Genomic DNA, 26,931 nt, shown 5'->3' with positions numbered 1-26,931 from the left:
ACAAATTAAGCCTTGTTGATGTGAACAGCTGAGGTGGGGAGAAGCACCTTGAAACTGGAAAATACTATAGCTTCACTGCACTCTTATGATGGTAATCTGAGCACACCCACGATTTCAAAGAAAGAGCTGATAGCCCCCAACCTTTGAAACTCCCTCCCAGGGAGATACATACGGTTACCGCTGGCTTAAAGAAAAGACCACACAAAAAAAAACCTCTGAGGACATTTTTGTTCTAGTTTGTATTTGGTTGAATTTGTGCAGTACTTATGAAACAACAATCAGGTAAGGTTGTTGTTCCAAGTAAGGACATATAGGACTGCAGCCTTAATTTTGAAGATGGCAATTGGCTGTGCAAATGTATGTGCAGTTCTCAAAGGGTGGTTCTCAAAGGGTGTGTAGCCCCACCAGTGCCGGATTTATGTATAGGCTAAGTAGGCTGAAGCCTAGGGCCTCTAAATCTAGGAAGCCTCATCAGCCTGCCCGCTCCCCAGCGGGCAGTCTCCCCTCTCCCAAAATTGCAAACCCAATACTTCATGTGATGGCAGGGCAACTCAGGCCTCTAACTCTAGGGTGCCTCACCAGCCTGCCCTCTCCCCAGTGCCACAGTCTCCCCTCTCCCAAAATTGTAAACCCAAGACTTCATGCAAGGGCAGGGCAACTCAGGTCCAGCAACTATGAGACTCAGGGCTAGCCAGTGGGGCCCAATTTGAAGCAGTGGGGCGCAACTTGTAGGGCTCCAGTTCACAGCCAAAGTCTGTAAAATCTTATAGATATAAATAAAATCCATTTACCGTAGATTGCCCTGGTGCGGAGGCCCCCTTAGGAGCAGTCCATGGGGTCCAATTTGGCCAAATTGCTCCAATTGCCTTAAGGTCAGCCCTGATGAGACTGTGCAGGGGTTGGACTGACAAGCCCTGCACCTTCTAGGTCCCTGGTGTCACTATTCAGAGTACAGACTCAAGGACTTGTTATGGAAATAAAGGGGAGGCACTTATTGGAAACCAGTTTTGTCACCTCTTCTCCCCCAAACCCTGAGACAATGAGCCCAGCCACCTTTTATTCACAGTCGCATAAGCACTACACTACAGTATGGCCATATACCTGTACATTCAACCGCTGAAATATACACCCAATATGCAGCAATGGAGATTTATGTTACTACTTTATGAATGAACACTGTGTTTTATGACTGGACTCTGTATTTTGTGAATTACCTAAGAGCCACCAATAGGGAGCTCTAGAATCTGACAGCCAACCACTGTTGGGTACTACCAAACAGTGACCCCTATTGCTGAAAGCAGGTAACCAGCAGGGAATGCTTCAGCTCAGCCTTTGCACTGTTGACTGAACACCCCCTGCTGTGCAGATAATGGAGAAAGCTCGTAAATTGTATCCTTCTGGCATCCTGGCCAACTCTATTACGCTGGTATAAACCCTGGTGCACCAGAAGCCCAGAATAGCAGCAAATAAAATCCGCTCATACGTCAGCAACTGATAAGACTTGTCAACCAGTTCTTCCAAAGTCTTCCTAAATTATAAAGCTCCAAAATACAGACCAAAAGAGAGCAGGTCTGGGAAGAGCGAGGCATACAATGGGCACCACCAGTGAAAAGGCCCTGCTACGTGTAGCTCCTGTCCTGCCATTTGATAAAGTGCCCACTTGCCCTCCTTCTTAACATTGAATGCTCTCTATTGGAGTCTCCAGGTCCAGTACAAACACCATAAGAAGGGAGAGCAGGGTGTGGCAGGAGAGGATGGCAAGTGTGGCAGGAATATTCAAGGACAATCAAAGAAACATTTAAGCATTGCAAGATAGTCTTAGTGTTGCAGGATAGTGAGATATATATATATATATATATATATATATATATACTGTTTTATTAAATTTGCTTAGTAACATAACATTAGGTATATATATTCTATAAACAAAGAATACAAAACACAATTCATTCATACTACAATGCATACCTATATAGCATTAATATATGTGGTTTCTGAAAAAGGGCTTACATAAAAAATCCATTCAAAATACCTTCCGGTTTACCTTTTTTTTTTTCCTCCCTCCCCACTCCAGCCCTCCCCCCCCCCGTCAGGCCTTCCTTCTTCATATCTTTATCCATGTACACAGTCTGTTCATTCGAGCTTGTATGTTAGGGTTGGCTTCCCTTCTTTCTATCCAGTCCCTGTAAAAAGCCCATTTATTTGTGATTCTTTGGCATTTGTTTTCCCATCTATCCTCTGCCACTATCTGTGTGAATATTTCTGATTGTAGCGTTATATATATCTGTATCTATATATATCCAGAAGCAGTATCTATGCCTCTTCAAGAATGCCAGCTATTCTTCTACAGTTCTCAATATCTCTTTGTGAACTGAGATTTTCAACCAACAAATATTAAAGACTGGAAATGTTTCTTTGTGTTGATGAGTTTGTCTTAAATTAGACCTGATGTATATATGAGATTACCCAGCAAAAACTCACACCTCTCATTGAGTTTGTATACATACTTAATGTACACATTAAGTACACATTAAGAGGCTCGTTCTTATTAAGCTACATTGCTTAAGGCTTCCTGGATGCCCTGTGATCTTATTATAAAGTGGCTGTGTTCTACGTCATAAACCAAGCACTGCTAGTTGATGTTTCTTTTTGTTTTCCAATGTATTTCTTTATCAATTAAAAAAAATAATCCAAATTTTAATTCTGAAAGCGTGGCCCAGAAAATTTTTTTTGAGAACCACTGGCTTAGCATCTTCAGACCTAGATGCGTGTTAAAATTAAAATTAACGTGCTCATTGGGTTGGATCCCAAACAGTATCTGCCTTGTCATAACCAGGGTGGGGAGACGAAAAAAAACTCTCCTCTGTTGTGGACGAGCAACAGTTAAAACTATCGGCAAGACAAGCCTAACCACGCCCACTCGAAGCAGGGAAGGCCCGCTGAAGTCAAAGCGTAACAGGCGTGGTGACGCTTGCCAGCACTACGACACCGCGCCGCGCATGCGTAGCAACGACTCCACCCGCCTCGCCTGCCTCGCCTCAACTTCCTCCTTCCGGCTTGGCGCCGTTCCTCGTCCTATTGGCCGTCGCGGGCGCACAGCCATGACGTCGACAGGGCGTCACGGAAGCGGAAGAGCCCTTCGCTTCCTTTCTCCAGCCGGCTGTGGGATTCGCTTGCGGAAGTAGCGTGAGGGGGTTTTTTTAATCGTCGTTTGGGGGCGGCTTCCTTGCGTAGCCGGTATACAGGCGAGAGGGGGGAGAAAAGCGCGACTTGTCAACGTAACTTTGTCCTGTCTGCGTCTCCCCGGGAAAAAAACCGTCCCCGTCAGTCCCCGCCCATCATGGCGGCCACATCCAACCTGCAGGTGAGCACCTGGCGCGGGGGTTGTTGGGCGCGTGACGGGGAGCCGCGCCAGAATTCCGAAGTGTGTAGGGAAGGCGAGGCAGGGAGGGCGAGGGAAGGAGTCCTTTCGTGAGGCGGCTCACCTTGACTCGGGCTACATGGACGGTTGCCTCTTAACTGACAGGAGTCCCTGCCGCTCGAAAGGTTCTCGTAATGTCGATGTTCCTACGAGAAAGAGAGACTCCGTGTTTCCCTCCCTCTTAAGCAGCACGACGTGGGAACGAACAGCAGGGGGAGGCGCCCCGCCTCGCCTCACCTGACCTGCCAGCGCCCCGGAAGCGTCCATCTCTCCCCCTCTCTCTCTCTCTCTCTCTCTCGGAGCTGTCAGGATGGTGGCTGGCTCTGCTGCGCTGCTACTGCTTCAGCTTTGGCTTCACACAGCGAGTCGTGGAATTGAAAGGGACCCTGAGGATCATCTAGGCCAGAGCTTTCCAAAACTAGTCGTGATTATTATTACAGTGGTACCTCGGGTTACATACGCTTCAGGTTACAGACTCGGCTAACCCAGAAATAGTACCTCGGGTTAAGAACTTTGCTTCAGGATGAGAACAGAAATTGTGCTCCGGCGGCGTGCCAGCAGCAGGATGCCCCATTAGCTAAAGTAGTGTTTCAGGTTAAGAACAGTTTTAGGTTAAGTACGGACCTCTGGAATGAATTAAGTACTTAACCCGAGGTACCACTGTATTGCTTTTTAAAAAGACCTGCATCATTTCGCGACGAAGCAGTTCAGTTTGGCTAGCAAACCCAAGGTGAAACTAACCCCCTTTCCAGGAAGCGCTCGCGCGACGTGCCTGCATGCTGCAGCCAGCACACTTAACATATCGCAACACACAGTTTGGAAAGGTCTGATCTAGTCCAACCCCCTGCTGTGCAAGAATACACAGCTGTCCCCATACAAGGATCGAACCAGCAGTATTGGCATTATCAGCACCACACTGTAACCCAGCTGAGCTATCCAGACACCACTTTGGGAGAAGCACTGGAGTGCCTCTGGACATGTGCAGAATGCATTTCTGTTGCTGCGGAGGCTATTTTGTTAGTTTCTTTACTTAGAGAATCCTGGAATTGTAGTGTTGGAAGGGGCCGCGAGGGTCATCTTGCCCAGCTCCTTGCAATGCAGGAATTTGTCACCCAACGTGGGGCTCAAACCCACAACCCTGAGATAGAGTCTCATGCTCTACTGAGCTCAAGGTGGCATGTGATCTTCTCCCTCTCTCTTTTATACTCACAAGAACCCTGTGAGGTAGGTTAGGAGAATCACTGCTTAACCATGTTTTTAAGGCCTTGGTTATACAATCAAAACTAGCTGGACAAATAATTTTTATTTGACAGGCAGAGCAATGCAATCCTATTTGCGTCCATCTCCATGTGTGTTGCATTGAACAGACATGACTATCTGCTGGCCCTGCCACCCTTGCTATGAAATGGTGTTGGGGTGACTCCCCTGGCACAGAGCTCCCCCTGCTACTTACTGACCGTGCGGATAGAAATGATGTCGGTGAAGAGCTTTGAGCAACACTTCTCAAGCCCCTGACAACTAGTTGAATGGTTGGCATTTGAGAAATACTGTGCACAGAGCTTAGAAAGCTTTTTGAACTATGTCCTCCACCTCAGTGGGTCAACTGTGGTAAGTGCCAATCACCAGATGCCAGATGCTTGACAGATGGTTGGTCCCATGCACTACAAATAAATCTCTGCAGATAAATATCTACAGATACTGCAGATAAATATCTGGACCACTTTGCTAAAAAGGTTTCTAACCCCCTGATGTAACCTCTGTTACCTACCCCCTTGCATAATTTGCACATAATTTGTAGGTTTCACTTCTATTGTGCAATATCTCATATACTGCAGGAACTAGAGAGTAAATAAAATGCCATGTTGTCTGATTTGCACAGATGTTTTGTTGACATTTTCTTGCATACAACTTGAAAGAGCAGATACGTGATGGGTTGAATTTCAGGCTCTTAAATTTCTGTTTACTAATATAGTTTCTCAGTTTCATTTGTTGGGAAGTAAGTAGCTTAGGGATTCACTAGTCATTTATCCTTAATCAAGATTTCAGTTCATGTATTTTTATTTCTTGGTAACTTTGGAGAAAATCTTCTTTGTGTACTCGCAGAAAGACCATAGCTCAAAATACATGATCTTGGTATGGCTTTATTTGGATTACTTTATCCAGGTGTAACATACTTTTTCTGTACCCACCTATAGTCCTGTGTAATACACTAAGTAATGTTTTATTCAGTGGAAGTTTTTCTGTAATTGTGTGAGGAGTCTGAACATTTCTGAAAGCAATTTTGGGCACAATTGTATCCACACAGACACACCCCAATTTTTTGCAGGGTTTTAAAAAAGATCTGCATTAATAAATGCTAAGAATTTCTAGCACACTTAATTTACATATGCACAGATATTGAAATACCTTGTGTGGTACATAAGCCATTTCCATCTTAGTGGGAAGCATTATGTCCATGGTAATATGTGTTGCCCATAGCTTGGCAGCTCCTTGTAACTGTCCTCTCAAAGGGAGCAACCCAACGTGAAAAGCAAACAAAACACCTATCTCTAAAATGCCTACTTTCCAAGTGGTGTGTTTGAAATCTGAAATCATAATGAAGATAATAGCCTGGAGCCTAAGAGAAATAAATGGAAGAAAATTCATGGAGGAGAAGTACCACATCTGTTGCTCCCTACCAGCTGCAGTAATCAGAGCAGACCCATGGAAATTTAAGTTAATTTAAGATATTAAGTTCAATGGGTCGGCTCTGCTAGTTGGATTATTATTTTATTCTCTTTATTTATTAAATTTGTATACCGCCCTTATACCTGTAGGTCTTAGGGTGGTTCACAACACAAGTTAAAATATAAAAGCACAAAATACATAATACAAAATTAAAACATTAACAATAGTAATGTATACAAACTAATAAAAATAAACTCCCCAACAAAAGTTTCATGCAGTATCATGCTATATCTAAAGTTTCACTGGTCTCATATTTGTTTCTATTAGTATTGTGCAAATCATCTCTGTGAGATGCTTTTGGACACAGGAATGACTCCCAAGAGTGATTCTGTGGCTTTTAATTGTAATGTGATAACTGCTTAAATTGTACTGAATACAGGTAATTATCCACAGAACTGCGAAACTAGTTTGGAGCATCTAAGGGGCCTTTATTTCTCCTGTCCAATGTGGCAAAAAAAAATTGTTTTACTGTGGAGAGTTTCAGAAGCAGTGTGTAATATTGTAGGGTGAGGGTCTACTGTATATAGAGGAGGGAGTCGAAACTCCCACTGTGAGCACACAGATCATTGGGTTTGCCTACATTAGTCAACTGTGGGGATGTTCTTCAATATTTGAAATAAGAACTACTTGTGCAACAATTTGGCATAGCACTAGAAATAAGATAAATGTCCTTGGATGTAAGTAAATGGTTAAATGCTTAAGCACTTGGGGGGGGGCGGTGAGCCTTATTCAATGTTTCTTACAATCCCTATAATGGATGAAAGCAATATTAATAGTTGGCAGAGAAATAAATAAATGGGTAACAAAGTTTCTATTTTCATCTATTGTTTTAATTGAGAGCAATTATAACAAACCACAGTCCTTGGCTTAGAGTTGATATGAAGTTGGAATCATTGTTTTTCTCGAAACAGACCATAATCTGAAGATTTATTTTTGGCCTACCTAGCAGGGAGAAGTGAAACAGAAATGAGGTTCATAATACAGCATTAACCATGGCTTACTGTAGCATTCTAATCAAGCCAGTATAAAGCCTCTTGACTATTTGAAAATGAAGGTGTCATTTCAGTATATAATGCAGTCCTATTGTTTTCTTGCATTCCCATATTACAAACACTTAGGGTTAACTTATTTAATTGTTCTAACCTTAATCATGTTTCTTTCCTTTCCTTTTAAACAGAAAGCAATAGACCTTGCTAGCAAGGCAGCACAAGAAGATAAAGCAGGAAACTTTGAGGAAGCCCTCCGCTTGTATCAACATGCTGTACAGTATTTTCTTCACGTTGTCAAATGTAAGAATTACTGCGCTAAGTATAAGTAGCTGAGATTTTTATGTTTTTAAACATTCCTTCACATTCTTGGAAATTACGCCAGTAGGTTCCAAATTACATGCCATGGTCTCGCTAATGACATTTTGATCATAAATTAAATCAGTTAATTGGGACTCAGAAAGGGAAATAGAGATCTTCTGGAAGACTGACCCATCAGTTTTATATAAATGGAAGGCTAATGACCGGTGATGATGTATTTGGAAACTGAACCTCTGCACTGAGAAAACTGAGTACAAAACTAGTCATACTAATTGCCTCAGAAGATAATGCATTCTGTGCACTAAAATAAAAAGGAGCCCCTGGAGAGGGTAATTGTGACTATAACATTTTTTGTTATTTATAGGGAGGGAGGGGATGTCTAATTATGGTTTGTTGTTTTGCTTCAAGACAGGTACACTGTAACTTCGATTATAACGCAAAACAAAATACTTTTCATTCTCAGATGAAGCACAGGGTGACAAAGCAAAACAAAGCATCAGAGCCAAGTGTACTGAGTATCTAGACAGAGCAGAAAAGCTGAAAGAGTATTTGAAAAAGAAAGAAAAGGCTCCCCTCAAACCAGTGAAAGAATCTGGTTCTACTGATGAAAAAGGGTATGTTAGTTTCATGTATTACAACATTCTCCAAATTTGCTTGTTTAGTATTTAATGCTTTCAGTGGTGGTGGAACAGTGTGTGGGAAAACACCATATTTCAAGACCTGTGGCCCTACTGATGATTTTATGACTTGGTTATCACACATTCTATATTAGATACTAAAAGTAGTAGATTTTTAAGCATCCATTCTGTCTTGGGATGAAACAGGAATATCAGGAAGAAAATTGTATTCAAATAGGTATCATTCAGTCCACTTCACTCACTACTTCCCCATTTTGAGGGCGGTGAAGCTCAAGGCTCATCATACTGGGTAGGGAGCTCCCTCAGGGACATAACTTTCAAGGACTGTGTGGTTCTTTCCTGCAGCAGCAGTTTCTGTGTTGTAACCACAGACTTCCTTACTGAAAAGGAAGTGCATGGAAAAATTAAAGGACTTGCCTTCCATAGCATGTTGGCGATCAGGGGTTCCAAGGACTATTGTGTGCTGACATGTCCTATATTTCTTTTGCTCTAAGTTCTCTTTCATAAAACTATTTTACAGCATGATTCCATCTTGCGCAGGGGTTATGTTCGTGGGATGGCACTTATATGGAAAAATGTGTATACTCAAGCCATCATCTTGGAACTGTCCCTTCGTGAACATCTTTACCCTATCCAGAGCCATGTGCTGAGTGGGCCTTACCAGACTCTGGGATGCTGTCATGACATCTTGTGGGGCCATCCGAGTTCCCATGAGATCTCATGAGACCCTCCTGGAGCCCAGTAAGCAAGTCTTAGAGCTTGAAAGCTCTTTCTGCAAAACAAGCTTTTTAAGCTCTCTGCCTTCCATGCATTTAACTTGTGTGAAAGTCAACCAGCTGACCTTCAGCCGCATAAAGTTGAAACTGCACATGTTAAATATGCATACGTTATACAGTGGTACCTCGGGTTACAAACATCTTGGGTTACAAACACTTCAGGTTACAGACACTGCTAACCCGGAAGTAGTACCTCGGGTTAAGAACTTTGCCCCAGGATGAGAACAGAAATCATGTGCTGGTGGCGCAACAGCAGTGGGAGGCCCCATTAGCTAAAGTGGTACCTCAGGTTAAGAACGGTTTCAGGTTAAAAACGGACCTCCGGAACGAATTAAGTTCGTAACCAGAGGTACCACTGTAATTGTATTACTTTTGAGTAATGGGAAATTACCATGAGCCAGGGTCGGACTAATATGCTACATAAGAAAAATCTTTTTTTGTAACATCCACCTACAAAAACACAACTATTTCCTTAATCTTTTGACAATTATATGCTTCCAAGTTTTTTGAAGTCCCAGTTTGCATGTTATGAGGATGGGTTCGTTCATTACAAATAATGTCATTTAAAGCAACAACAACTTGGCTGGAAGAGCCTGTCTTTTAGCTGTGCATTATTTTTTTCCTTATACCCAAATTAGGAATGATAGTGATGGGGAAGGAGAATCGGATGATCCTGAGAAAAAGAAGTTGCAGAATCAACTCCAAGGTAGCTTTACATCAAGCGCTTAATATCTCGAATAAAGTCTTTTTATCAAATGAACAGGGCAGAAGTTGCAAGATAGATAACTTGAAACATCTAATTAATATCAGCCTAATAATGGGACAAACATTACAGTTTAAAAGGGGGAGTGCAAATGTACCCCCTTTTTTCCTCCTAGTTGATTGCAGCCACTTTGTTCTCTTTCCCTCTGCTTCTCTGGTGTAATTGTCTTTTCTCTCTCCCTGCTTGATCCCAGACATTCAGGATTCTCTTGCAGAAGATACATAACTACATAGCTAATCAGATTGACTACTTAGCATTGCCACTGAGGGTAAATAAAACAGGCATGATGCTCCAGGTCCGAGGGAGGTATCCCAGCTTTGCAGAGGCAATCCATTCACATTCCCTTCCTTCTGCTGTTATGCTGCAAGGACAGTGTCACTACCAGTCTTTTTGGCCTGTAAGGGACAATAGTGCTACCCATGCAGTACAGTTTGGGTGAAAATATGGAGCTCAGCTCTGTATGGTTACATTCCCTTGCACTGCACAATATGCAGATACTTTCTTCTGTGTTCATTCCTCCCTCTTCCCAAAAGATCACCTGAAGGTCATGAGAGAGAGACTTTATGACCTGGCCACCCCAATCAAAATCATTCTACAGATCAAAGAAAATGTAAAAATTCAAATACCTTCAATTGTAGTCTGTTAAGTGAAATACTATAGTGCTGTTTTGTCCTAGGTTGAGAATAGGATAGTTTTGTCAGTGCCAGGATGTAAACTTCAGTTTTCCGGGTACTGGAGCCTTTGAAGAAGCTCTTCTGTAAACTTTAGACTAGAACTTATCAGTGCTCTACTTCAGTGGTGATTCTGTTCTTTTTTGAAACTGGAAAAGAATGAGCCGTTTAAAATGATTTGATAATTTGAGGATCTCGCAGTGGAAATAATTATAAAATGTTTTAGTTGGACTATGATGTTGCTTCTAGCTGCTGCCAACGTGTCACGTTAAATCGTTGTTCGGTTTTATTCTGTTTATTTTTATTAATTGTCCATATATTGTAAGCTGCCTTGTGAGGACTTCAGTCTTAATAAATCAATTTCATAGGTGCTATTGTCATGGAGCGACCAAATGTCAAATGGAATGACGTTGCTGGGCTAGAAGGAGCGAAAGAAGCTCTCAAAGAAGCAGTAATATTGCCTATTAAATTTCCTCATCTTTTCACAGGTATTTCTTTATATATTGTCTTTCAGTTACAAAACCCTAAAATGTTTAGGCTGTAGGGCAAAGTACCCTGCTTGAACATCTATGTACACGGGTGTCCTAATCTTTCAGCTGATCAGGAATAGTTGCTGCTGTCATACCAGTCTGAGCTGCTAGGGGGCACTTTATGCCACATTTGGGCATTCCTGGTCTGTTTGCATATTTGTGCTTCCCTAAGCAGGGAATCTGAGTTGATAGATGGGAGTCCTAGACTGAAACAGAATGTAACATTTTCAACATACATGTAAAAAGGGTGCACCAGAATTAGAAGAAGAGTTTGGATTTGATATCCCGCTTTATCACTACCCTAAGGAGTCTCAAAGCGGCTAACAATCTCCTTTTCCCTTCCTCCCCCACAACAAACACTCTGTGAGGTGAGTGAGGCTGAGAGACTTCAGAGAAGTGTGACTAGCCCAAGGTCACCCAGCAGCTGCATGTGGAGGAGCAGGGAAGCAAACCCAGTTCACCAGATTACGAGTCTCCCGCTCTTAACCACGACACCACACTGGCTCAATTAGTACCTTGTATTGATTTTTTTCTGGTACAATCCTGTGTGTAGCTGTTGGCAGGAATCTAATTTCCTGCTGACAATACCATATTTTATTCTGATAATTCCAAAAACATACATATGGAAGTAATTTATAAATGATAATAAAAGCAAGAAGTACCTCTCTTACTTCTGTCACAAGTGATTCTTTGCAGGGGTTGGGTGTTATTTTGTACCATAATCCATTCCACATTGATGCTTTTTCGAATTACTTTCCCCCCATGTTATATATACACTTGATATTTCTTAGGGAAGAGAACCCCCTGGAGGGGCATCCTTTTGTTTGGACCCCCAGGAACAGGAAAATCCTACTTGGCAAAAGCTGTTGCAACAGAAGCTAACAATTCTACGTTCTTCTCCGTCTCTTCTTCTGACCTTGTCTCGAAATGGTTGGGGGAGAGTGAAAAGTAAGTATTAAAGCTATAAAGGGTGGAAGCTTCCAGTTCTTCAGGGATCGTGAACCCACATGCCAAGCCTTGATTTCTGTTCAAGTGACCCCTTTGCTCTTGTATGAGAACCAAGGGATAAGGTAACTGTAATATGAGTATTATAATAGGTGCTTTTCCTGTGTTATATAAAATATATTGTCTACAAAACCTACTGTAAAAAAAAGCCTTTAACATTTTTCTAGGACGCTGCAATAGATGAATGTGGCTACCTATCAACAGTCTCACAGGTTTCAAATTCTGTGTTTAATCCCCCCATGAAACAAAAAATTATGCAACTTGGGAAAAGTGTGTTTCTGCTCTGCTTGGAGAAACAGACTGAAGGGAAGTGCATAAGAATGGGGAAATACATGGAAGGAACTGTTTGATTGGTCCTTTGAATGAGAGCTGTGTGGTTCTGTAGGAAGTACCACCCTCTGCTTCCTAGTTTTTAAATTGCTCACTGGCACTCTTTGATACAGTTTCTTCTTTGTGGTGTGTCTGGACCCAGTATGTCTGACTGATTTGGAAAATGCAATATCGCTCCTGGGCTATTCATACATAATTCACGTATGAGACTTGGATATTACAAAAGTACCTTCATGAAATAAAGATGGGGGAGTCCTATTTTGTGGGGTTGGGAGAATAAGAAAGAAAAGAGAAAGAATTGGGGGTTGAGGTATGTACCAGGACAAAATTGCTTCAGGCATAGTTGCCCATTCTAAGTGAATGAAGCCAGTTGAATTTCAGACAGATAGGTGCAGTGGTTTCTTTTAGATGCCTTTAGGTTTTTTAAAGGGGATAACTACCATATTTTTCGCTCTGTAACACGCACCTGACCATAACACGCACGTAGTTTTTAGAGGAGGAAAACAATAAGAAAATGTTCTAAACAAAACAGTGGATGTATGATTTTTGTGGTTCATGCTGTGGCCACAGACATGTGATCTGACGGTGAGTTTGGGGTAGCCCAATGCAAAAATCCTGAGGAGCCATGTGGATCCATGCTTTGTAACCACGTTTTAAGTGGGGAGGGAAGGAAAAGCACTCAAGGGACAAGGAGCACGCATGGGGTGTGTGGAGAAGGATGCTGATAATAATGCAGGAGAGGGGTTTAAGGGGAGAAGGAACACGCGTGGGGGGTGTGGAGAAGGATGCTGCTAATAATGCAGGAGAGGAGTTTAAGGGGAGAAGGAACACGCGTGGGGGGTGTGGAGAAGGATGCTGATAATAATGCAGGAGAGGAGTTTAAGGGGAGAAGGAACACGCGTGGGGGGTGTGGAGAAGGATGCTGCTAATAATGCAGGAGAGGAGTTTAAGGGGAGAAGGAACACGCGTGGGGGGTGTGGAGAAGGATGCTGATAATAATGCAGGAGAGGAGTTTAAGGGGAGAAGGAACACGCGTGGGGGGTGTGGAGAAAGATGCTGATAATAATGCAGGAGAGGAGTTTAAGGGGAGAAGGAACACACGTGGGGTGTGTGGAGAAGGATGCTGCTAATAATGCAGGAGAGGGGTTTAAGGGGAGAAGGAACACGCGTGGGGGGTGTGGAGAAAGATGCTGCTAATAAGGCAGAGGGGCTCCTCTCCTCTCCCGCTTTGCTCCTTTAAAACAAGCAGGCTCTGCTTCTCTTCTTCCTCCCCGGCTGGGAAGCTGCCGAAACGCTTACACTCACACTTAAAGATAATTAAAAGCAGCGCGCTAAGACAAACAAAGGAAACCACGATAGTAACCACTCTGAGACAAATCAAGAAAAATTGTGACCAACACTCTCCCCCAAAAAGCGCAGTGAGGTCAAAACACACACACACACACACACACACACACACACACACACAGAACCGGCCCTAAAGTCGCAGGGGCGCTGGGAGAGTGAACGGGAAGCAGGAGGAGGAGAACGATAGCTCAAGCACACACACACACACACAGCCCCTACAGTGGATAATCCAAAATCGGACAGCAAAAAACTGCAGGCAGGGACAGAGAGCACGGGGTTGTTTTAAAGCAGCCAACCAGACAGGAGCCGCTTACACTCGTGTAAGCGGCTCCTCTCCTCTCTCGCTCTGCTTCTCTCCCTCCTCCCCGGCTCGGCTCGCTGACAGGAGCTGCTCACGACTGCAGCAGATTCGCCCGCCATAGGCATTCACTCCATAACACACACATACATTTCCCCTTACTTTCTAGGAGGAAAAAACTGCATGTTATTGGTCGAAAATTACGGTATAACATTTTAACTTCTTAGTGTTACATTCGCAGGGCATTGTCTCTTCTGAATGGAGGAAGCCTGTCACATTTCAGATAGAAAAATTCAGAGGTTTTATTCAAAATGCGCCTTTAATATTTGAGGGTGAAGGAGTTTGCTTCTGCACCCCAACTTGGTGGTGCAATTTGTATGAAAATGGAATACATTGTAGAAGCACCTGTATGCTAAATAACCTGCAAAATTTCAGGATAAGTGCAGGAGTTAGGGAACTGTCAGGAATATCAGTTGAGGGTTTGTTTGCTTTTTCCTGCTCAATTGACATGAACTGAGATTATTCCCAAAGCACCATTGTTGGAAATAAAGGTGGGACCTGGTCATTTGCTTGTTGGAAGCTAGCAGTGTCAGTCAGAAAACTAAGCTCCCTCCTCCTGCCTAGCATTTTCTTTTTATGGACAGCTTGAGAGGAGGAAACACAACCATTTTTAACAGACAGTCTGGGATTGCATGCACCAAATCTATGAGTTAGATCTGAGTTTGCTTTTCAGGAAGATCTACAAAGCCTGAATAGCTATGAGGCAGCCCAGATTGGTTCTAGATTTGATCTTTGTACAAAGTAGATGCATAGTGACAGTGAGGGACTGCAATAGCATTCAGGCATGTAGGCCTTCAGACTAACTCTCAGCTACATCATCTTGAAAGTGTAATAATCTGCTCTGCAATGTACTACCCTGTGTTTCATGTTTCTCTATACTATGACATCTAGAAATGTTGTTCTCAGCTGTATTGCAAAGAGTCCTGAAATTATAGTTACTGAGCAGTTGGATAATGGAGAGATGACCAAGAACTAATAACTTTGCTGTTTAATTTCTCAAACTTTGTATGAAGCAACTGGTTAAAAGGCAATTCTTATATGAAGTATATACTCTTAGTTATAAAGGTTCTAGTATCTCATCATCTATGGAAGATTAACAGCTAAGAACTTTACTGAATTTCGGAAAACAGGTGAAATACTTCCGTGTTGCTGTCCTGCTGTAATGTAACTTAAATTGTTCCACAGGCTAGTGAAGAATCTGTTCCAGCTTGCCAGAGAAAACAAACCTTCAATTATCTTCATTGATGAAATAGATTCTCTCTGTGGCTCCAGAAGTGAAAATGAGAGCGAAGCTGCCAGACGAATTAAAACAGAGTTCTTAGTTCAGATGCAAGGTAAGATCATTATCTTGGCATGGCTACTTAAAGTAATATGACAGCTTATATAACATGATTGTCTGTGGCCTAGCATTCATTAGCCGGCCTAGGAAAATCTGTGGAGATAAAAGTTTATGGTGCTTAAAATATGCTAAGTTCAGTGTTTCTCATTCTCCATGCTATACATTGCTTAGAGGTTGTTATTATTATAGTCACTGATTAAATTCACCTGTTCTGATTAGGAGTTGGAACAGACAATGAAGGAATTTTGGTTCTGGGAGCTACTAACATACCTTGGGTTCTAGATTCTGCCATCAGAAGAAGGTAAGGTATAATAACATAAATAAATTCATTATTGTCCTGGTCAAAGTGACACTGCTTGCAGCTTAGTCAGGGTTGCAGGATTACTTGTCCACCTCTGGCATAGTAACACCTCTCTCCTGGTGCTGACAAAGCACTGCAGCCCAAGCATGTAGCAGTAGCAGTAGCAGCAATGAACACCACTTGCATCAGTATCAGAATATAGTGGGTGACAGAAAGCACTGGACAGTTTTGCTCCACTTTGCAGGTGTATTTTTCGCTCCATAAGACACACTTTTTTCCTCCTAAAAAGTAAGGAGAAATGTGAGTGCGTCTTATGGAGCGACTGGCGCTGCGCAGAGAGGGAGAACTGCGCAGCGCCCCTTCAGCGAAGCGGAAGGAGGAACAGAGCCCCTTCTGTTCCTCCTCCCACTTCGCTGAAGGGGCACTGCGCAGCTCTCCGTCTCTGCGCAGAGCCTGTCCTGCGAAGCCAGAGAAGGAACAGAACGGTCTCCTTCTGTTCCTTCTCCAGCTTCGCTGAAGGGGCGCTGCGCAGTTCTCCCTCTCTGCGCAGCGCCTCTCCTGACTTCTGCCTTAGCCGTGCGCAGCCTCTTCGGGCAGGGGGAGCCTTCATTCTGCTGCCCTGAAGAGGCTTGGCACGGTTAACCCAGAAGCCAGAACAGCCACACGGTATCCCAGAAGCCAGATCCCTCTTGCTGTTCTGGCTTCTGGGATTCAGAATAATTTTTTCTTGTTTTCCTCCTCCCAAAACTAGGTGCGCCTTATGGAGCAAAAATGCGGTACTTCAGTTAACCTACGATGGCACTAGTTGTTTATGTTGGTGCAGCGACACAGTTTTATAGGATTGTGCAGCCACATATTATTTAAATGCATTGGTGCGGTTCACACACCATGTTAAGCCAATGTGTGACTTGGCCCAAGTGTGTGGGCTCCAGGTGATGGAATTGCAGCCTTTTGCTCCCCCTCTCCCCTGGTCATTCTACTGCTGTGCTGAGCTTAGCCATGGCTTTGCCTACTGTGCTATCTGAACCCAGGTTCATGGTTTAGTTCTCTCCAGGCTAACTGTGAACTGTAAGTAAGGATTGCCTTACCTTATGGTTCATCCAGGAGAGCTACAGCACGAACCTGGATTCCGACGACTCGCTAAATCAAGCCATGGCTTCATGCCAAAGCGGTACAAACAGAGAGATGCAAAATGGCCACAATCTCTTTCCTGGAAGCTTGCACATTGCCATGGTTCGGCTTAGTGTGATGTGGAAACCAGGCTGCTGTAAACAAAATGTTTCCTCATTCTGCTCACAGAAGTAATTATAAGATCTTTGAGTGATCTTATCAGAAGAATAAACAAACCACAAGGATTACTTTGTACGGTGAACCTATTAGTTTGGCTTTGTTTACTAAAACTGGGAGCAAGCACTATACCCATGCATCCTCCGCTGTCAGTTGCTAAGCAGATTCCTGTTTCTGATATAATGCACAGATTGTTAAAAGAGACCAGGAGTGAAACATCAAAGCAGAGTGCAAGGGTATGCATGCAGCCTCAACCCTTTTGGCCAGATCATGCTTTATGAAGTCAGAACTACTGCATCCAATACATGCCTTAGTATGTCCCTTAATGGAACAAACTAATATTGTATTGTGAAACATCTGCAATACTTCTTTAATCACCCATGCATTTTTTTTGCTTTAAGAACATGAAATATGTTGGCTATGATTTAGTGCGTAAGCAGTTCTATAAATATGGCGTACAGTGCACTTTTATGGAATTTTAAAACACAAGTTCCTGAATTTTATTCAAACAACCAGTAACTTTTAGTTATTTTATTATTTCTCTAGACCGTAGAAAATAATTTTGTCACGAGCGTGAAAAGAAATGGACAGCTCAAAAGGACCTGGATTCTAATACTTGCTTTTAAAACTCTCAGTCTGGGTGCTGTTAATGTTTCACAGCTTACGTTTCATGGCTGGATTTTTCAAAAACTGTAGTATAAAGATAGGGTTATAGTCAACTGTGTTTTACAGAGTAGACCCATTTAAATTAATAATTTCCTTTCTCCAGGAAACCCATTGTTTCCTCCCTAGTTGTGCTAGAAAAACAAACTTGAATTTGCATGAAATCTGTTGTGGGCAGTGGTATTTTTCTAGGAAAAGAAATGCCGGAACTTACCATAAAAGCCTCCCTTGTTCTTTTATAATGGCTGTGGCACCTGAGAGGTGCCATAACTGTGTTCCGGTAAGTCCTGTCTGGAAAAAAAACCCTGGTTATGGGTATGGATGACCATCACTGTTTGTGATTTTTCTAATAAGGTTTGAGAAGCGCATTTACATTCCCTTACCTGAGGATCATGCAAGAACTGCAATGTTCAAGCTTCACCTTGGGACCACTCAGAACACCTTGACTGAATCAGATTATCGAGAGCTGGGGAAGCGAACCGATGGCTACTCAGGCGCCGACATAAGCATAATAGTACGAGATGCCCTAATGCAGCCAGTTAGGAAAGTTCAGTCGGCGACACACTTTAAAAAAGTGAGTAACTGGAACTTCTAAATTCTTCTTCTGCATGCGCATCAGAGGTCAACAGGTGGTTGTTTTCAGGACTCAACTGCAGGGTTTTGTCCCAGGTCACGTGTGGTGTCTCTGTAATGCAGCACAAAGTTTAAGGGGAAGCCTCCTGCACCTCTCGACTTGCAGCTGGGGAAGAAAGGGCGGAAAACAAAACACAGCTCCAAACAGTTCATAACAAAGGTGCCTACTTTGGTGCCTGCAGGTGCTCTGGCAAACCAACGCATCTCTCCGTTCCAGTTAAAAGCCAACAAGGAGAGAGTGCAGCACAGGTATATCAGCTTGCTCGGCCTTTTCACTCAGATTCTCTGAGCCCCCATTGTGTAGAGGGAAGCCCATATACCTGTGCCTCCCTTCTCCAGTGCTGAGCTGAAAACAGGAGGTATAAGCATGGTACTGCTCTGTCTTTGTACACACAGTTGGCAAGTGCAGAGCCAAAACAAATCCCAGGCTTCAGCAGAACTCTTGTGCCTCATTGATCCAACAGGAAAATGACCACACCTGCAGGCAAGCTGTCGAGGAGAGAGCCAACACCATATCTTGGTTCTTGCTATTCCCTACCAGTGTCTTTACAGTCATCTTTAAATACTATGGTTTTAAGATTTTACTTGATGGTTGCAGTGCAGGTACTGTATATGAGGAAAGTGTCATCCCTGTCTATTTGTCTGTATCCTCTCCTATTTCATAAGCTGTATTTATATTTTAAAAGTGATCCTTGCTTTGCATAAAACTTCTATCCCAAATTTTCCAGAAGTCCTAGGATACCTTTTAAAACAACAACAGTGCTTACACACAAATGTCCTTTCCTATTATAGTTCATCACATTTGGTTTAAAAGGGCTGCAAGTCATAACATGATACCAGATTCTGCCTGAAATTCTACATGCTTGAGAATGTAGACAACCAGCTGTTGTCCCAGAAAGGAGAATCATGAATATTGGTACTAAGCACTATGCAGAGAAAGGGGCTCCTTTTTTTTTTTTTTAAGTAATGTTATCTTGGGCAAATGCTTTCTAAAATCTGGCTTGTTTGTTTAAAAATATATAAACATGTTTTCCGTATTTGGATTACAGTGGTGCCTCGCAAGACGAAAAGAATCCGTTCCGCGATTCTCTTCGTCCAGTGGTTTTTTCGTCTTGCAAAGCAAGCCCATTGACGGCTTAGCGGATTAGCGATTTAGCGGCTTTTAGCGGCTTAGCGGATAAGCGGCTTAGCGGCTTAGAAAAAGGGGGGAAAGGGGGAAAAAACCCACAGGAACTCGCAAGACATTTTCGTCTTGCGAAGCAAACCCATAGGAAATTCGTTTTGCGAAGCACCTCCAAAACAGAAAATTCTTTCGTCTAGCGAGTTTTCCGTCTTGCGAAGCATTCGTCTTGCAGGGCACCACTGTATATACACTGTCTTTTCATCAAAAAATTATGAAAGTTATAAAGGCGGGCAGCAGAAAAAGAACTTTACTAGCAGGTCTTTTTGGCAAAGCATCAGAAGCTTATATGCAGTTGAGTTCTGATTGCCAAGTAAATTTACTGTTTTCTAGTGGCGCTGTGGGTTAAACCACAGAGCCTAGGACTTGCCGATCAGAAGGTCGGCGGTTCGAATCCCCGCGATGGGGTGAGCTCCCGTTGCTCGGTCCCAGCTCCTGCCAACCTAGCAGTTCGAAAGCACGTCAAAGTACTTCCAGCGGGAAGGTAAACGGCATTTCCGTGTGCTACTCTGGTTCACCAGAAGTGGCTTAGTCATGCTGGCCACATGACCTGGAAGCTGTACGCCGGCTCCTTCGGCCAGTAAAGCGAGATGAGCACCGCAACCCCAGAGTCAGTCACGACTGGACCTAATGGTCAGGGGTCTCTTTACCTTTACCTTATAGCTCTCCGCAGAATGGATTTGGTAGTTGTTCAAATGTATCCTGAGAATGCCCCATCACAAGAACGTAACAAGCAGGACAGGATGTGCTGGTTATGATGCTAAACCAAGTTTATTTCTCTCATGTGCTACATAGCATTAATGCTTTTCTTCCTGCCTGGTATGACTTGGTCTGCCAGAAAATCCACAGAACATTGCTAGCCAAGCTTTTGGGGAAGTACAGTGGTACCTCAGGTTAGATACACTTCAGGTTACAGACTCCGCTAACCCAGAAATATTACCTTGGGTTACGAACTTTGCTTCCTCAAGATGGCGGCGCGTGCAGACGCTGTGGCTGAGAGCTCCCTGGAGGGGAGTCAGGGTTTGTTAGGACGAATGATTTATAGTCAATACGAAATGCTGTTGTACAGGGACAGAAGTAGCAGCAGATACAGATGTAGAAACTGTGCTGTGTGGGAGCAGCTACGGGCATACGAGATTCCAGAAATCGTAAATCATCGGGGTTGGAGGAGGAGGAGAAGAAGAAGAAGAAGAAGAGAGCGGAAGCAGAAGAGAGGCTGTAGAGGACAAGGTCAAATGAAAGAGAGAAGGAAGATAAGGAAACAACGATGTAAACTACATCTTCCAAGTATCTTTTACGCTAGTGTGAGATTATTGGCAACTAAACTTGATGAATGGAGGCTTCGTGTAGAAGTGGAGGAAGACATCCGGGATTGTTGTGTGCTGATACTCACAGAGACATGGTTAAATTCAGCTATTCCAGACACAGCTGTTGAATTACAAGGTTTTACAACGTACCGGTGGGACAGGACACAGGATTCTGGCAAGAAACAAGGTGGGGGGGTGTGTATTTTTGTAAATCAAAACTGGTGTACGGACTCTGTCAAGTTGGATACCTACTGTTCTCCGGATGTGGAATTTCTGACAATTAAATGCAGACCTTTATATCTTCCCTGGGAATTTACAACAGTGGTGTACATAGCACCAACTGCAAATGCATGCAGGGCCATGAGTAATATGCATGAAAACATCAATGCTAAATTGAGTAGATACCCGGAGGCGGTGCACATTATTGCGGGGGACTTCAATCACACAGGTGTGAGGGTAGTACTCCCAAAATTCCATCAGCACATTGAGTGTGAAACAAGGGAGAAAATACTCTTGACAAGGTGTATACGAACATTAGACGGGCATATGAGGTCAATACCTTGGCACACCTCGGTGGTTCAGATCATGTGTCCCTGCTTCTGACACCAGTATACACACCCCTCAGGAAACAAGGCCAGATACAAACACGGATGGTTACGGTGTGGCCTGAGGGAGCCTCTCGGCAACTGCAGGACTGTTTCTAGGAGACCGACTGGAATATCTTCGACCATCAAGATCTAGAAACTTATACATCAACGCTCTATACAGCTGACTGTGCCCCCAAATACCCTAGTAATAAGATCATTAAGTTCGCAGATGATACAACGGTGGTTGGTTTAATTACTGCTGAAGAGGGGGAGGCGGCCTATAGGAAGGAAGTTGAGCAGTTGGGGGAGTGGTGCAGGAAAAACAACTTACTCCTTAACTTAAAGAAAACAAAAGAGATCATTGTGGACTTTAGGAAATGTAAATTGAATATTCAGCCTCTTATTATTGAGGGGAAGTGCGTGGAACAGGTCTTGATGTTTCGATTTCTGGGAATGGAGTTGAGAGACGACCTAACCTGGGGAGAGAACAGCAAAGACCTGGTGAAGAGAGCACAGCAGAGGTTATATTTTCTGAGAATCGTCCGGAAAAACAATCTCTCAAAGGACCTGTTGATGGCATTTTACCATTGCACTGTGGAGAGCGTACTAACTTATGGTCTGTGTGTGTGGTTTGGGAGCTGCATGGCCAGGGAAAAAACAATGCTATCCAGGGTTGTAAAGACTGCAGAGAGAATTATTGGGTGCACTCTTCCCACCTTAGATCAACTATATGCTGCCAGGTGCCATAAGAAAGCGGCAGAAATAGCACATGATAGTATGCACCCCGGAAATGATCTCTTTCAGCTTCTGCCTTCTGGAAGAAGGTATAGGGTTATAAAGGCCAGGACTAGCCACCTGAGAAACAGTTTCTACGCTAATGCAATTCTGGTTCTAAACGCAGCATTAGGGGTCTCTGTAGTATAGTGTATTTTAAAATGGGGTTTTAGAGTTTTTAGGGGGTTTTGAATGTTTTATGTAGTTTTATGTAGTTTTTATGTAGTTTTGCGGTAGTTTTATGTAGTTTTATGTAGTTTTTCAATTTCATTGTTCCGCAAGGGACAATGACAATAAAGATATCATAATCGTAATCAGGATGAGAACAGAAATCGTGCTCTGGCGGTGCAGCGACAGCAAGAGGCCCCATTAACTAAAGTGGTGCTTCAGGTTAAGAACAGTTTCAGGTTAAGAACAGACCTCCAGAACGAATTAAGTTCTTAACCCGAGGTACCACTGTATGTCAATAGCCAAGTCTAAAGAAGTACATAGTGCTACTCTTAAGGCATACTATAAGTACAGGTGCAACCCTGCCTTTCCATAGATGTGGGTTAGGGTCTAAAACTTGGCGAAGTAAACAGGGAAAATAAGCTTAATTATGCCACATAATTACGTCTATGGGTTCTCTTGTTCTTTCAAGCTTGCTATAAAGTCACATTCCTTTGGCACAGGATGCCACTTATGTCCTAGATTCACAAAACAAAACATCCTTGTTCATTTGTTTCCTGTTAAACAGGTATGCCTTTTACCATTGACCTTGTTTGACAGAACCTCCAAATGCATTTACTCCTGCAACTGAGAAATTTTGCTTCTTCCAAAGGTGAAAGGACCATCACTGTCTGATCCAAACGTTCAAGTAGATCTGTTCACTCCATGTTCTCCGGGAGAACCAAGTGCCATTGAAATGACGTGGATGGATGTGCCAGGGGATAAACTACTGGAGCCTGTTGTTGCAATGGTTAGTCTTTGTTTTGCTATGGATGTTTTTGCCTTGGACTAGCTCTGCCAGAGGTCACAGCCTTATAATTAAACCAGTGTCCTATTTCCTGGGCTTACTGAATACCTGTGGCTCTTGACTGCCATATTTTGTTGTCAAGTTATTCTTAAGTGATATGGATTAGCAACATCATAATAACAATCAAACATTTAATATTAGGACAGCCACCTTATTGACCTGGTTTTCCATTAATGGTAAGCCAGACAATGGCTTACTGCAAACAAGCAAGCATGCTGGTTTTATTGTTATCATTGCTTTCTTTGCTGTGAATTATTTTGTATTGTGAATTTTATTGTTACCAATCTTTTACTGCCATTTTTGTCAGGGAATGTAGGGAATAAATGGAAATCTGCTGAACTGCAAATGAGTTAAAAAAGAAAAGGCTCTAAAAGTTGCTTGCTGCTTCTAAGTATCTGTGAAGTTTTTGCATTTTCTTTCAACTAGCATAAAAGTTACATCCCGTATGGGGCTCACTGACAAAAATCCATGTGCCCAACAAGCTTTGTAATTTCTCTTGAGTCTTTCTTTCTCAAAAGAGGAAGGCTTGCAAGTATTTTTGAATAATGACTTCATTACATCAAAGTCTGCTTCCCACAACCTGTCCAGTGGTCAAGGGAAATGAAAGCTTGTTTATGCCCATAACGCATAATTTGCTCTCATTTTCCTTCCTAAACCTTTGCTCAGCGGGCAGGCATATGGTGGATATTGTTTCTGGGATTATACCCTTTAACAAGTCTAAACTTGCTGGTGGTACCTTTTTTTGGCAAAATCTCATGGTTCCGTCTGGTACTTTAGTCATCCAATAGTAATGAATTCCTCTAACAAATCTGTGTATGTTGTGTTTACGAAAGGGTTTGTTATGTCCGTTTAAAAAATAACAAAGAACATCCTTAGGAGATAAATATAAAAATACGGTGAATGGGGGTCAGGGTGAACACCTTAACCTACATTGTTGCCTACCCATGAGGCTTCAAGATTCATTGGGTATAAATAGTTATATCACTTGGAGGATCAAAACTTAATAACTTGCCCTGTACTTTAATGTGGGTTCCTAACAATTACAGGCTTCAAAAGGCAAATGCATGCTGATTCTGCAGGTGAGTGATGGTGGAATTGTCGTGATTCTGTCATGTCAAGAATTGGTGTGGCCTAGTAGCTATGGGACAGAGCTGGTACCTGGGTTGCCGCAGCCATGAATTTGTTAGGTCAGCACATGCCCTTAGCCCTTTGGCAATATGAGGACAATATTGATCTGCTTTACATGATTGCTCTAATAGTTGTTATATACATTAAATGCATTGAATAATGAAGTTGATCTGTTCTCATATCTGTTCCCAACCCTTGGAGTGTGCGAGGAAGTGTTCATTCACTTTCTTACCATTATGCTGTCATTTCGCAAGTCCCAGAAGTCATTCTGTGAACACTTTTCATAAACACTTATTCAGGATTAGATTAGATTAGATTTGATTGATTATCAATTTATTTACCTTCCTTCATCCAAGGATCACAGGGTGATTTACATTAAACATGCTTCTGAGTAAACATGCATAGGATCGTGTTGTCAAGCAGTAATTGACATGCATGGGTCTAACTACCTGTAATTTAAAGTAGGTGTGGTGACATAGATTTCCTGGTCTCAAGTATCATGGTTGCTTAATAATATTGCTAAGCTTCCATCTTTGTCACATGAATGATTGGTAAAATATATATAGAAATGTGTTGGCTCTTCTGTATCTTCATGGCTGCTTCTGTATCTTCATGGCTGCTTCTTATATTTCCCCCCTCTATTGTGTAATTGAGCTGTGAAGTTGGCAAATGTATGTTGGTGACTTTTCTTTTTAATTGCACATAGTTTGTTTACATGGAGAAATATTTGGCTCTTGACTGTTTGCTTTTCTCTGTGTGGCAGGCGGATATGCTGAGGTCATTAGCCAGCACAAAGCCCACTGTGAATGAACATGACCTGGAAAAACTAAAGAAGTTCACAGAAGATTTTGGACAGGAAGGCTAATCCAAAGACCATTGAGACCCTAAATTTCTTTATTTGGAATTCTTGCCTCTTTATTGCCAATAAATGAATTGCGCCTTCCTTCCTTTCCATATGAACTGATGAGCCATTTGCAAGGACCCTTGAGCTTTTATATTATCACTTTCCAGAAATATCTATTAAATGGCTTCTTCTGAGAGCATGATACTGGGATCTTGTGGCGAAGAAGGAAGAAAACGTGGTGAAAACACTTTAACATGTAACAGCCCCTTTAGCTATTGCAGTTTTTAAAGTTTGGATTTCAGGTAATTTATACTAGTCCTAGTTTATCAATATTATAAAACTCCTATAGACCAAAAACAGGGATGGGGTATTTGTGACATTCCAAATGTCATAGAACTCTCAGCTTTCATCAGACCTGGCCAATATTGGCAATGGTCAGGAATGATTGAAGTTGTGGTTCAACTATATCTGAGGGTTACAGGTTCCCCACCCCAGCCTAAAAAACAAAACAAGTTGCGCAGAAGATACATTGATTGCCTGGTGTTTTCAGCGTCAGTCAATTTTGTCTGCAAAGAAATTCTCCATTTGAAATTATGCAGCATTTGGTAATATATGTAGTTACATGGGAGTTGATTATAAAGAATAGCGAAAGAAATTGGGGTTGGGAAGTGAGAAAGAAGAACTTGCATTTTTAAAAAGGCCAGTACTTAACTGAGCGTAATGTTGAACTGGTACTTTGTCTTTTGTTTTCTGCTGTGTGGTATTCAGACATTGCCTTAAAAGCAGCAAGCATTGTTTTTAACACCAATAGACACCTGTCACTGTGCAACCTACCAGAAAATAGCTTAAAAAATAAATAAATATTTTGGAGGAACGTTTCCTCCCCCCTCCTGTTTTCATGGAACGTTTCTGTTGGGTAAGAATCCATGGACAACCCTGCAGACCAAATTTTAGCAAGCCATTCATTGAGGGAAGGATAATTCTGGACTCATTTGCAAAGAAATTCTGGGACCAAGTAGGGAACGGCGTAGCAAACCTCTCTGAGGTGCCAAGGGAAGTTGGTCTTGTTCAGAGTCTACCTACAAATGTCTAGCTTATTAGTTCAATAACTATATTGGGAATGGGTTGACATTTCTTTAAACACAGTATAGGGGTAGTGCATATGGGTTCCCCGCCTCCCAAGGCCTTTGCTAAGAATTATTCATCTTAGAGAAGTGCCTGAATGTAACTTACAACACTGCGGTCACAGCACTGAGTTGTGCCTTGTAAGTTTGCCCCTGTTGTAGACAAGTGATAATCAATAATGTAACACATTGCATTATTGTTAATAGAATTATACCTTGTAGATGCTTTGTGCTTTACAAGATTTCTGAGTTTATTAAGTACTGTATGGTTACTCTCATGAGATTTGGTTTTGTTTTTCTGTACATATTCTGTGTACTTTCTGAAATCATAGGACTGGTGGAAATTTGCTTATGAATGAAGTAAAAAGTTGCAATACAACACTAGCTTATGTTTCTTTAGTTTTTTTCCCTTTTGGGCAGCTTTATATGTTAAAATATTTGTTACATTAATTTTTGAATATGCTCAGAAATACAATTCAAATGATATTCTGAAATCTACTCAAAGACATTTTTGAGAACACATCTTTGAAACTGCACTTTACTTTTTATAGTTCTATAATTGCAGTGCTTCATTTTTCATTTATTGACATTTTTCAGAGCACTGAACTCTTTACTGTCATATGCATTGTGTAGACCCAACATTTTCCATACCTACTTTCTTACTGCTTGCTTCTACTGCCTGCTGCATTATATCTGCTTTCAAAATCAAGTGGATTTGAGACTTGGTTTTGACATGTTGAGCTTCACCTTGTGTTCATGTTATGATGTGTGCACTCTTAGAACATTTGGCACTTATATCATGGAGACCGTAGGTCATCAGTCAAAGCTCTTCTGTAACGGTTTAAAATCCAAAATAAAATAATGTTCATGTTCTGA

At 42.3% G+C, this 26,931-nt stretch overlaps 1 protein-coding gene across 1 annotated transcript; it reads left to right on the top strand.

Annotated features, from left to right (window-relative positions):
• Positions 1-3,121: 3,121 nt before the first annotated feature.
• VPS4B (vacuolar protein sorting 4 homolog B) lies at positions 3,122-26,931 on the top strand. Its single transcript, XM_079985055.1, has 11 exons — positions 3,122-3,364; positions 7,326-7,437; positions 7,919-8,069; positions 9,508-9,575; positions 10,672-10,791; positions 11,625-11,781; positions 15,059-15,207; positions 15,432-15,513; positions 17,818-18,037; positions 22,765-22,902; positions 24,851-26,931. The coding sequence occupies exons 1-11, from the start codon at positions 3,341-3,343 to the stop codon at positions 24,950-24,952; spliced, it is 1,323 nt and encodes a 440-aa protein (XP_079841181.1). The 5' UTR covers positions 3,122-3,340; the 3' UTR covers positions 24,953-26,931.

The sequence above is a fragment of the Podarcis cretensis genome (assembly GCF_951804945.1).
Source record: "Podarcis cretensis genome assembly, chromosome: 7".
Lineage (NCBI taxonomy): Eukaryota > Metazoa > Chordata > Lepidosauria > Squamata > Lacertidae > Podarcis > Podarcis cretensis.
The sequence above is the reverse complement of the archived record's forward strand: the minus strand, read 5'-3'. Positions and strand labels throughout refer to the sequence as shown.

Coding starts and splice junctions, on each gene's coding strand:
- VPS4B (XM_079985055.1), top strand. CDS start 3,341: ATGGCGGCCACATCCAACCTGCAG. Junction 9,576..10,671: donor GTTGCAGAATCAACTCCAAG/GTAGCTTTACAT, acceptor TCAATTTCATAG/GTGCTATTGTCATGGAGCGA. Junction 18,038..22,764: donor CGGCGACACACTTTAAAAAA/GTGAGTAACTGG, acceptor CTTCTTCCAAAG/GTGAAAGGACCATCACTGTC.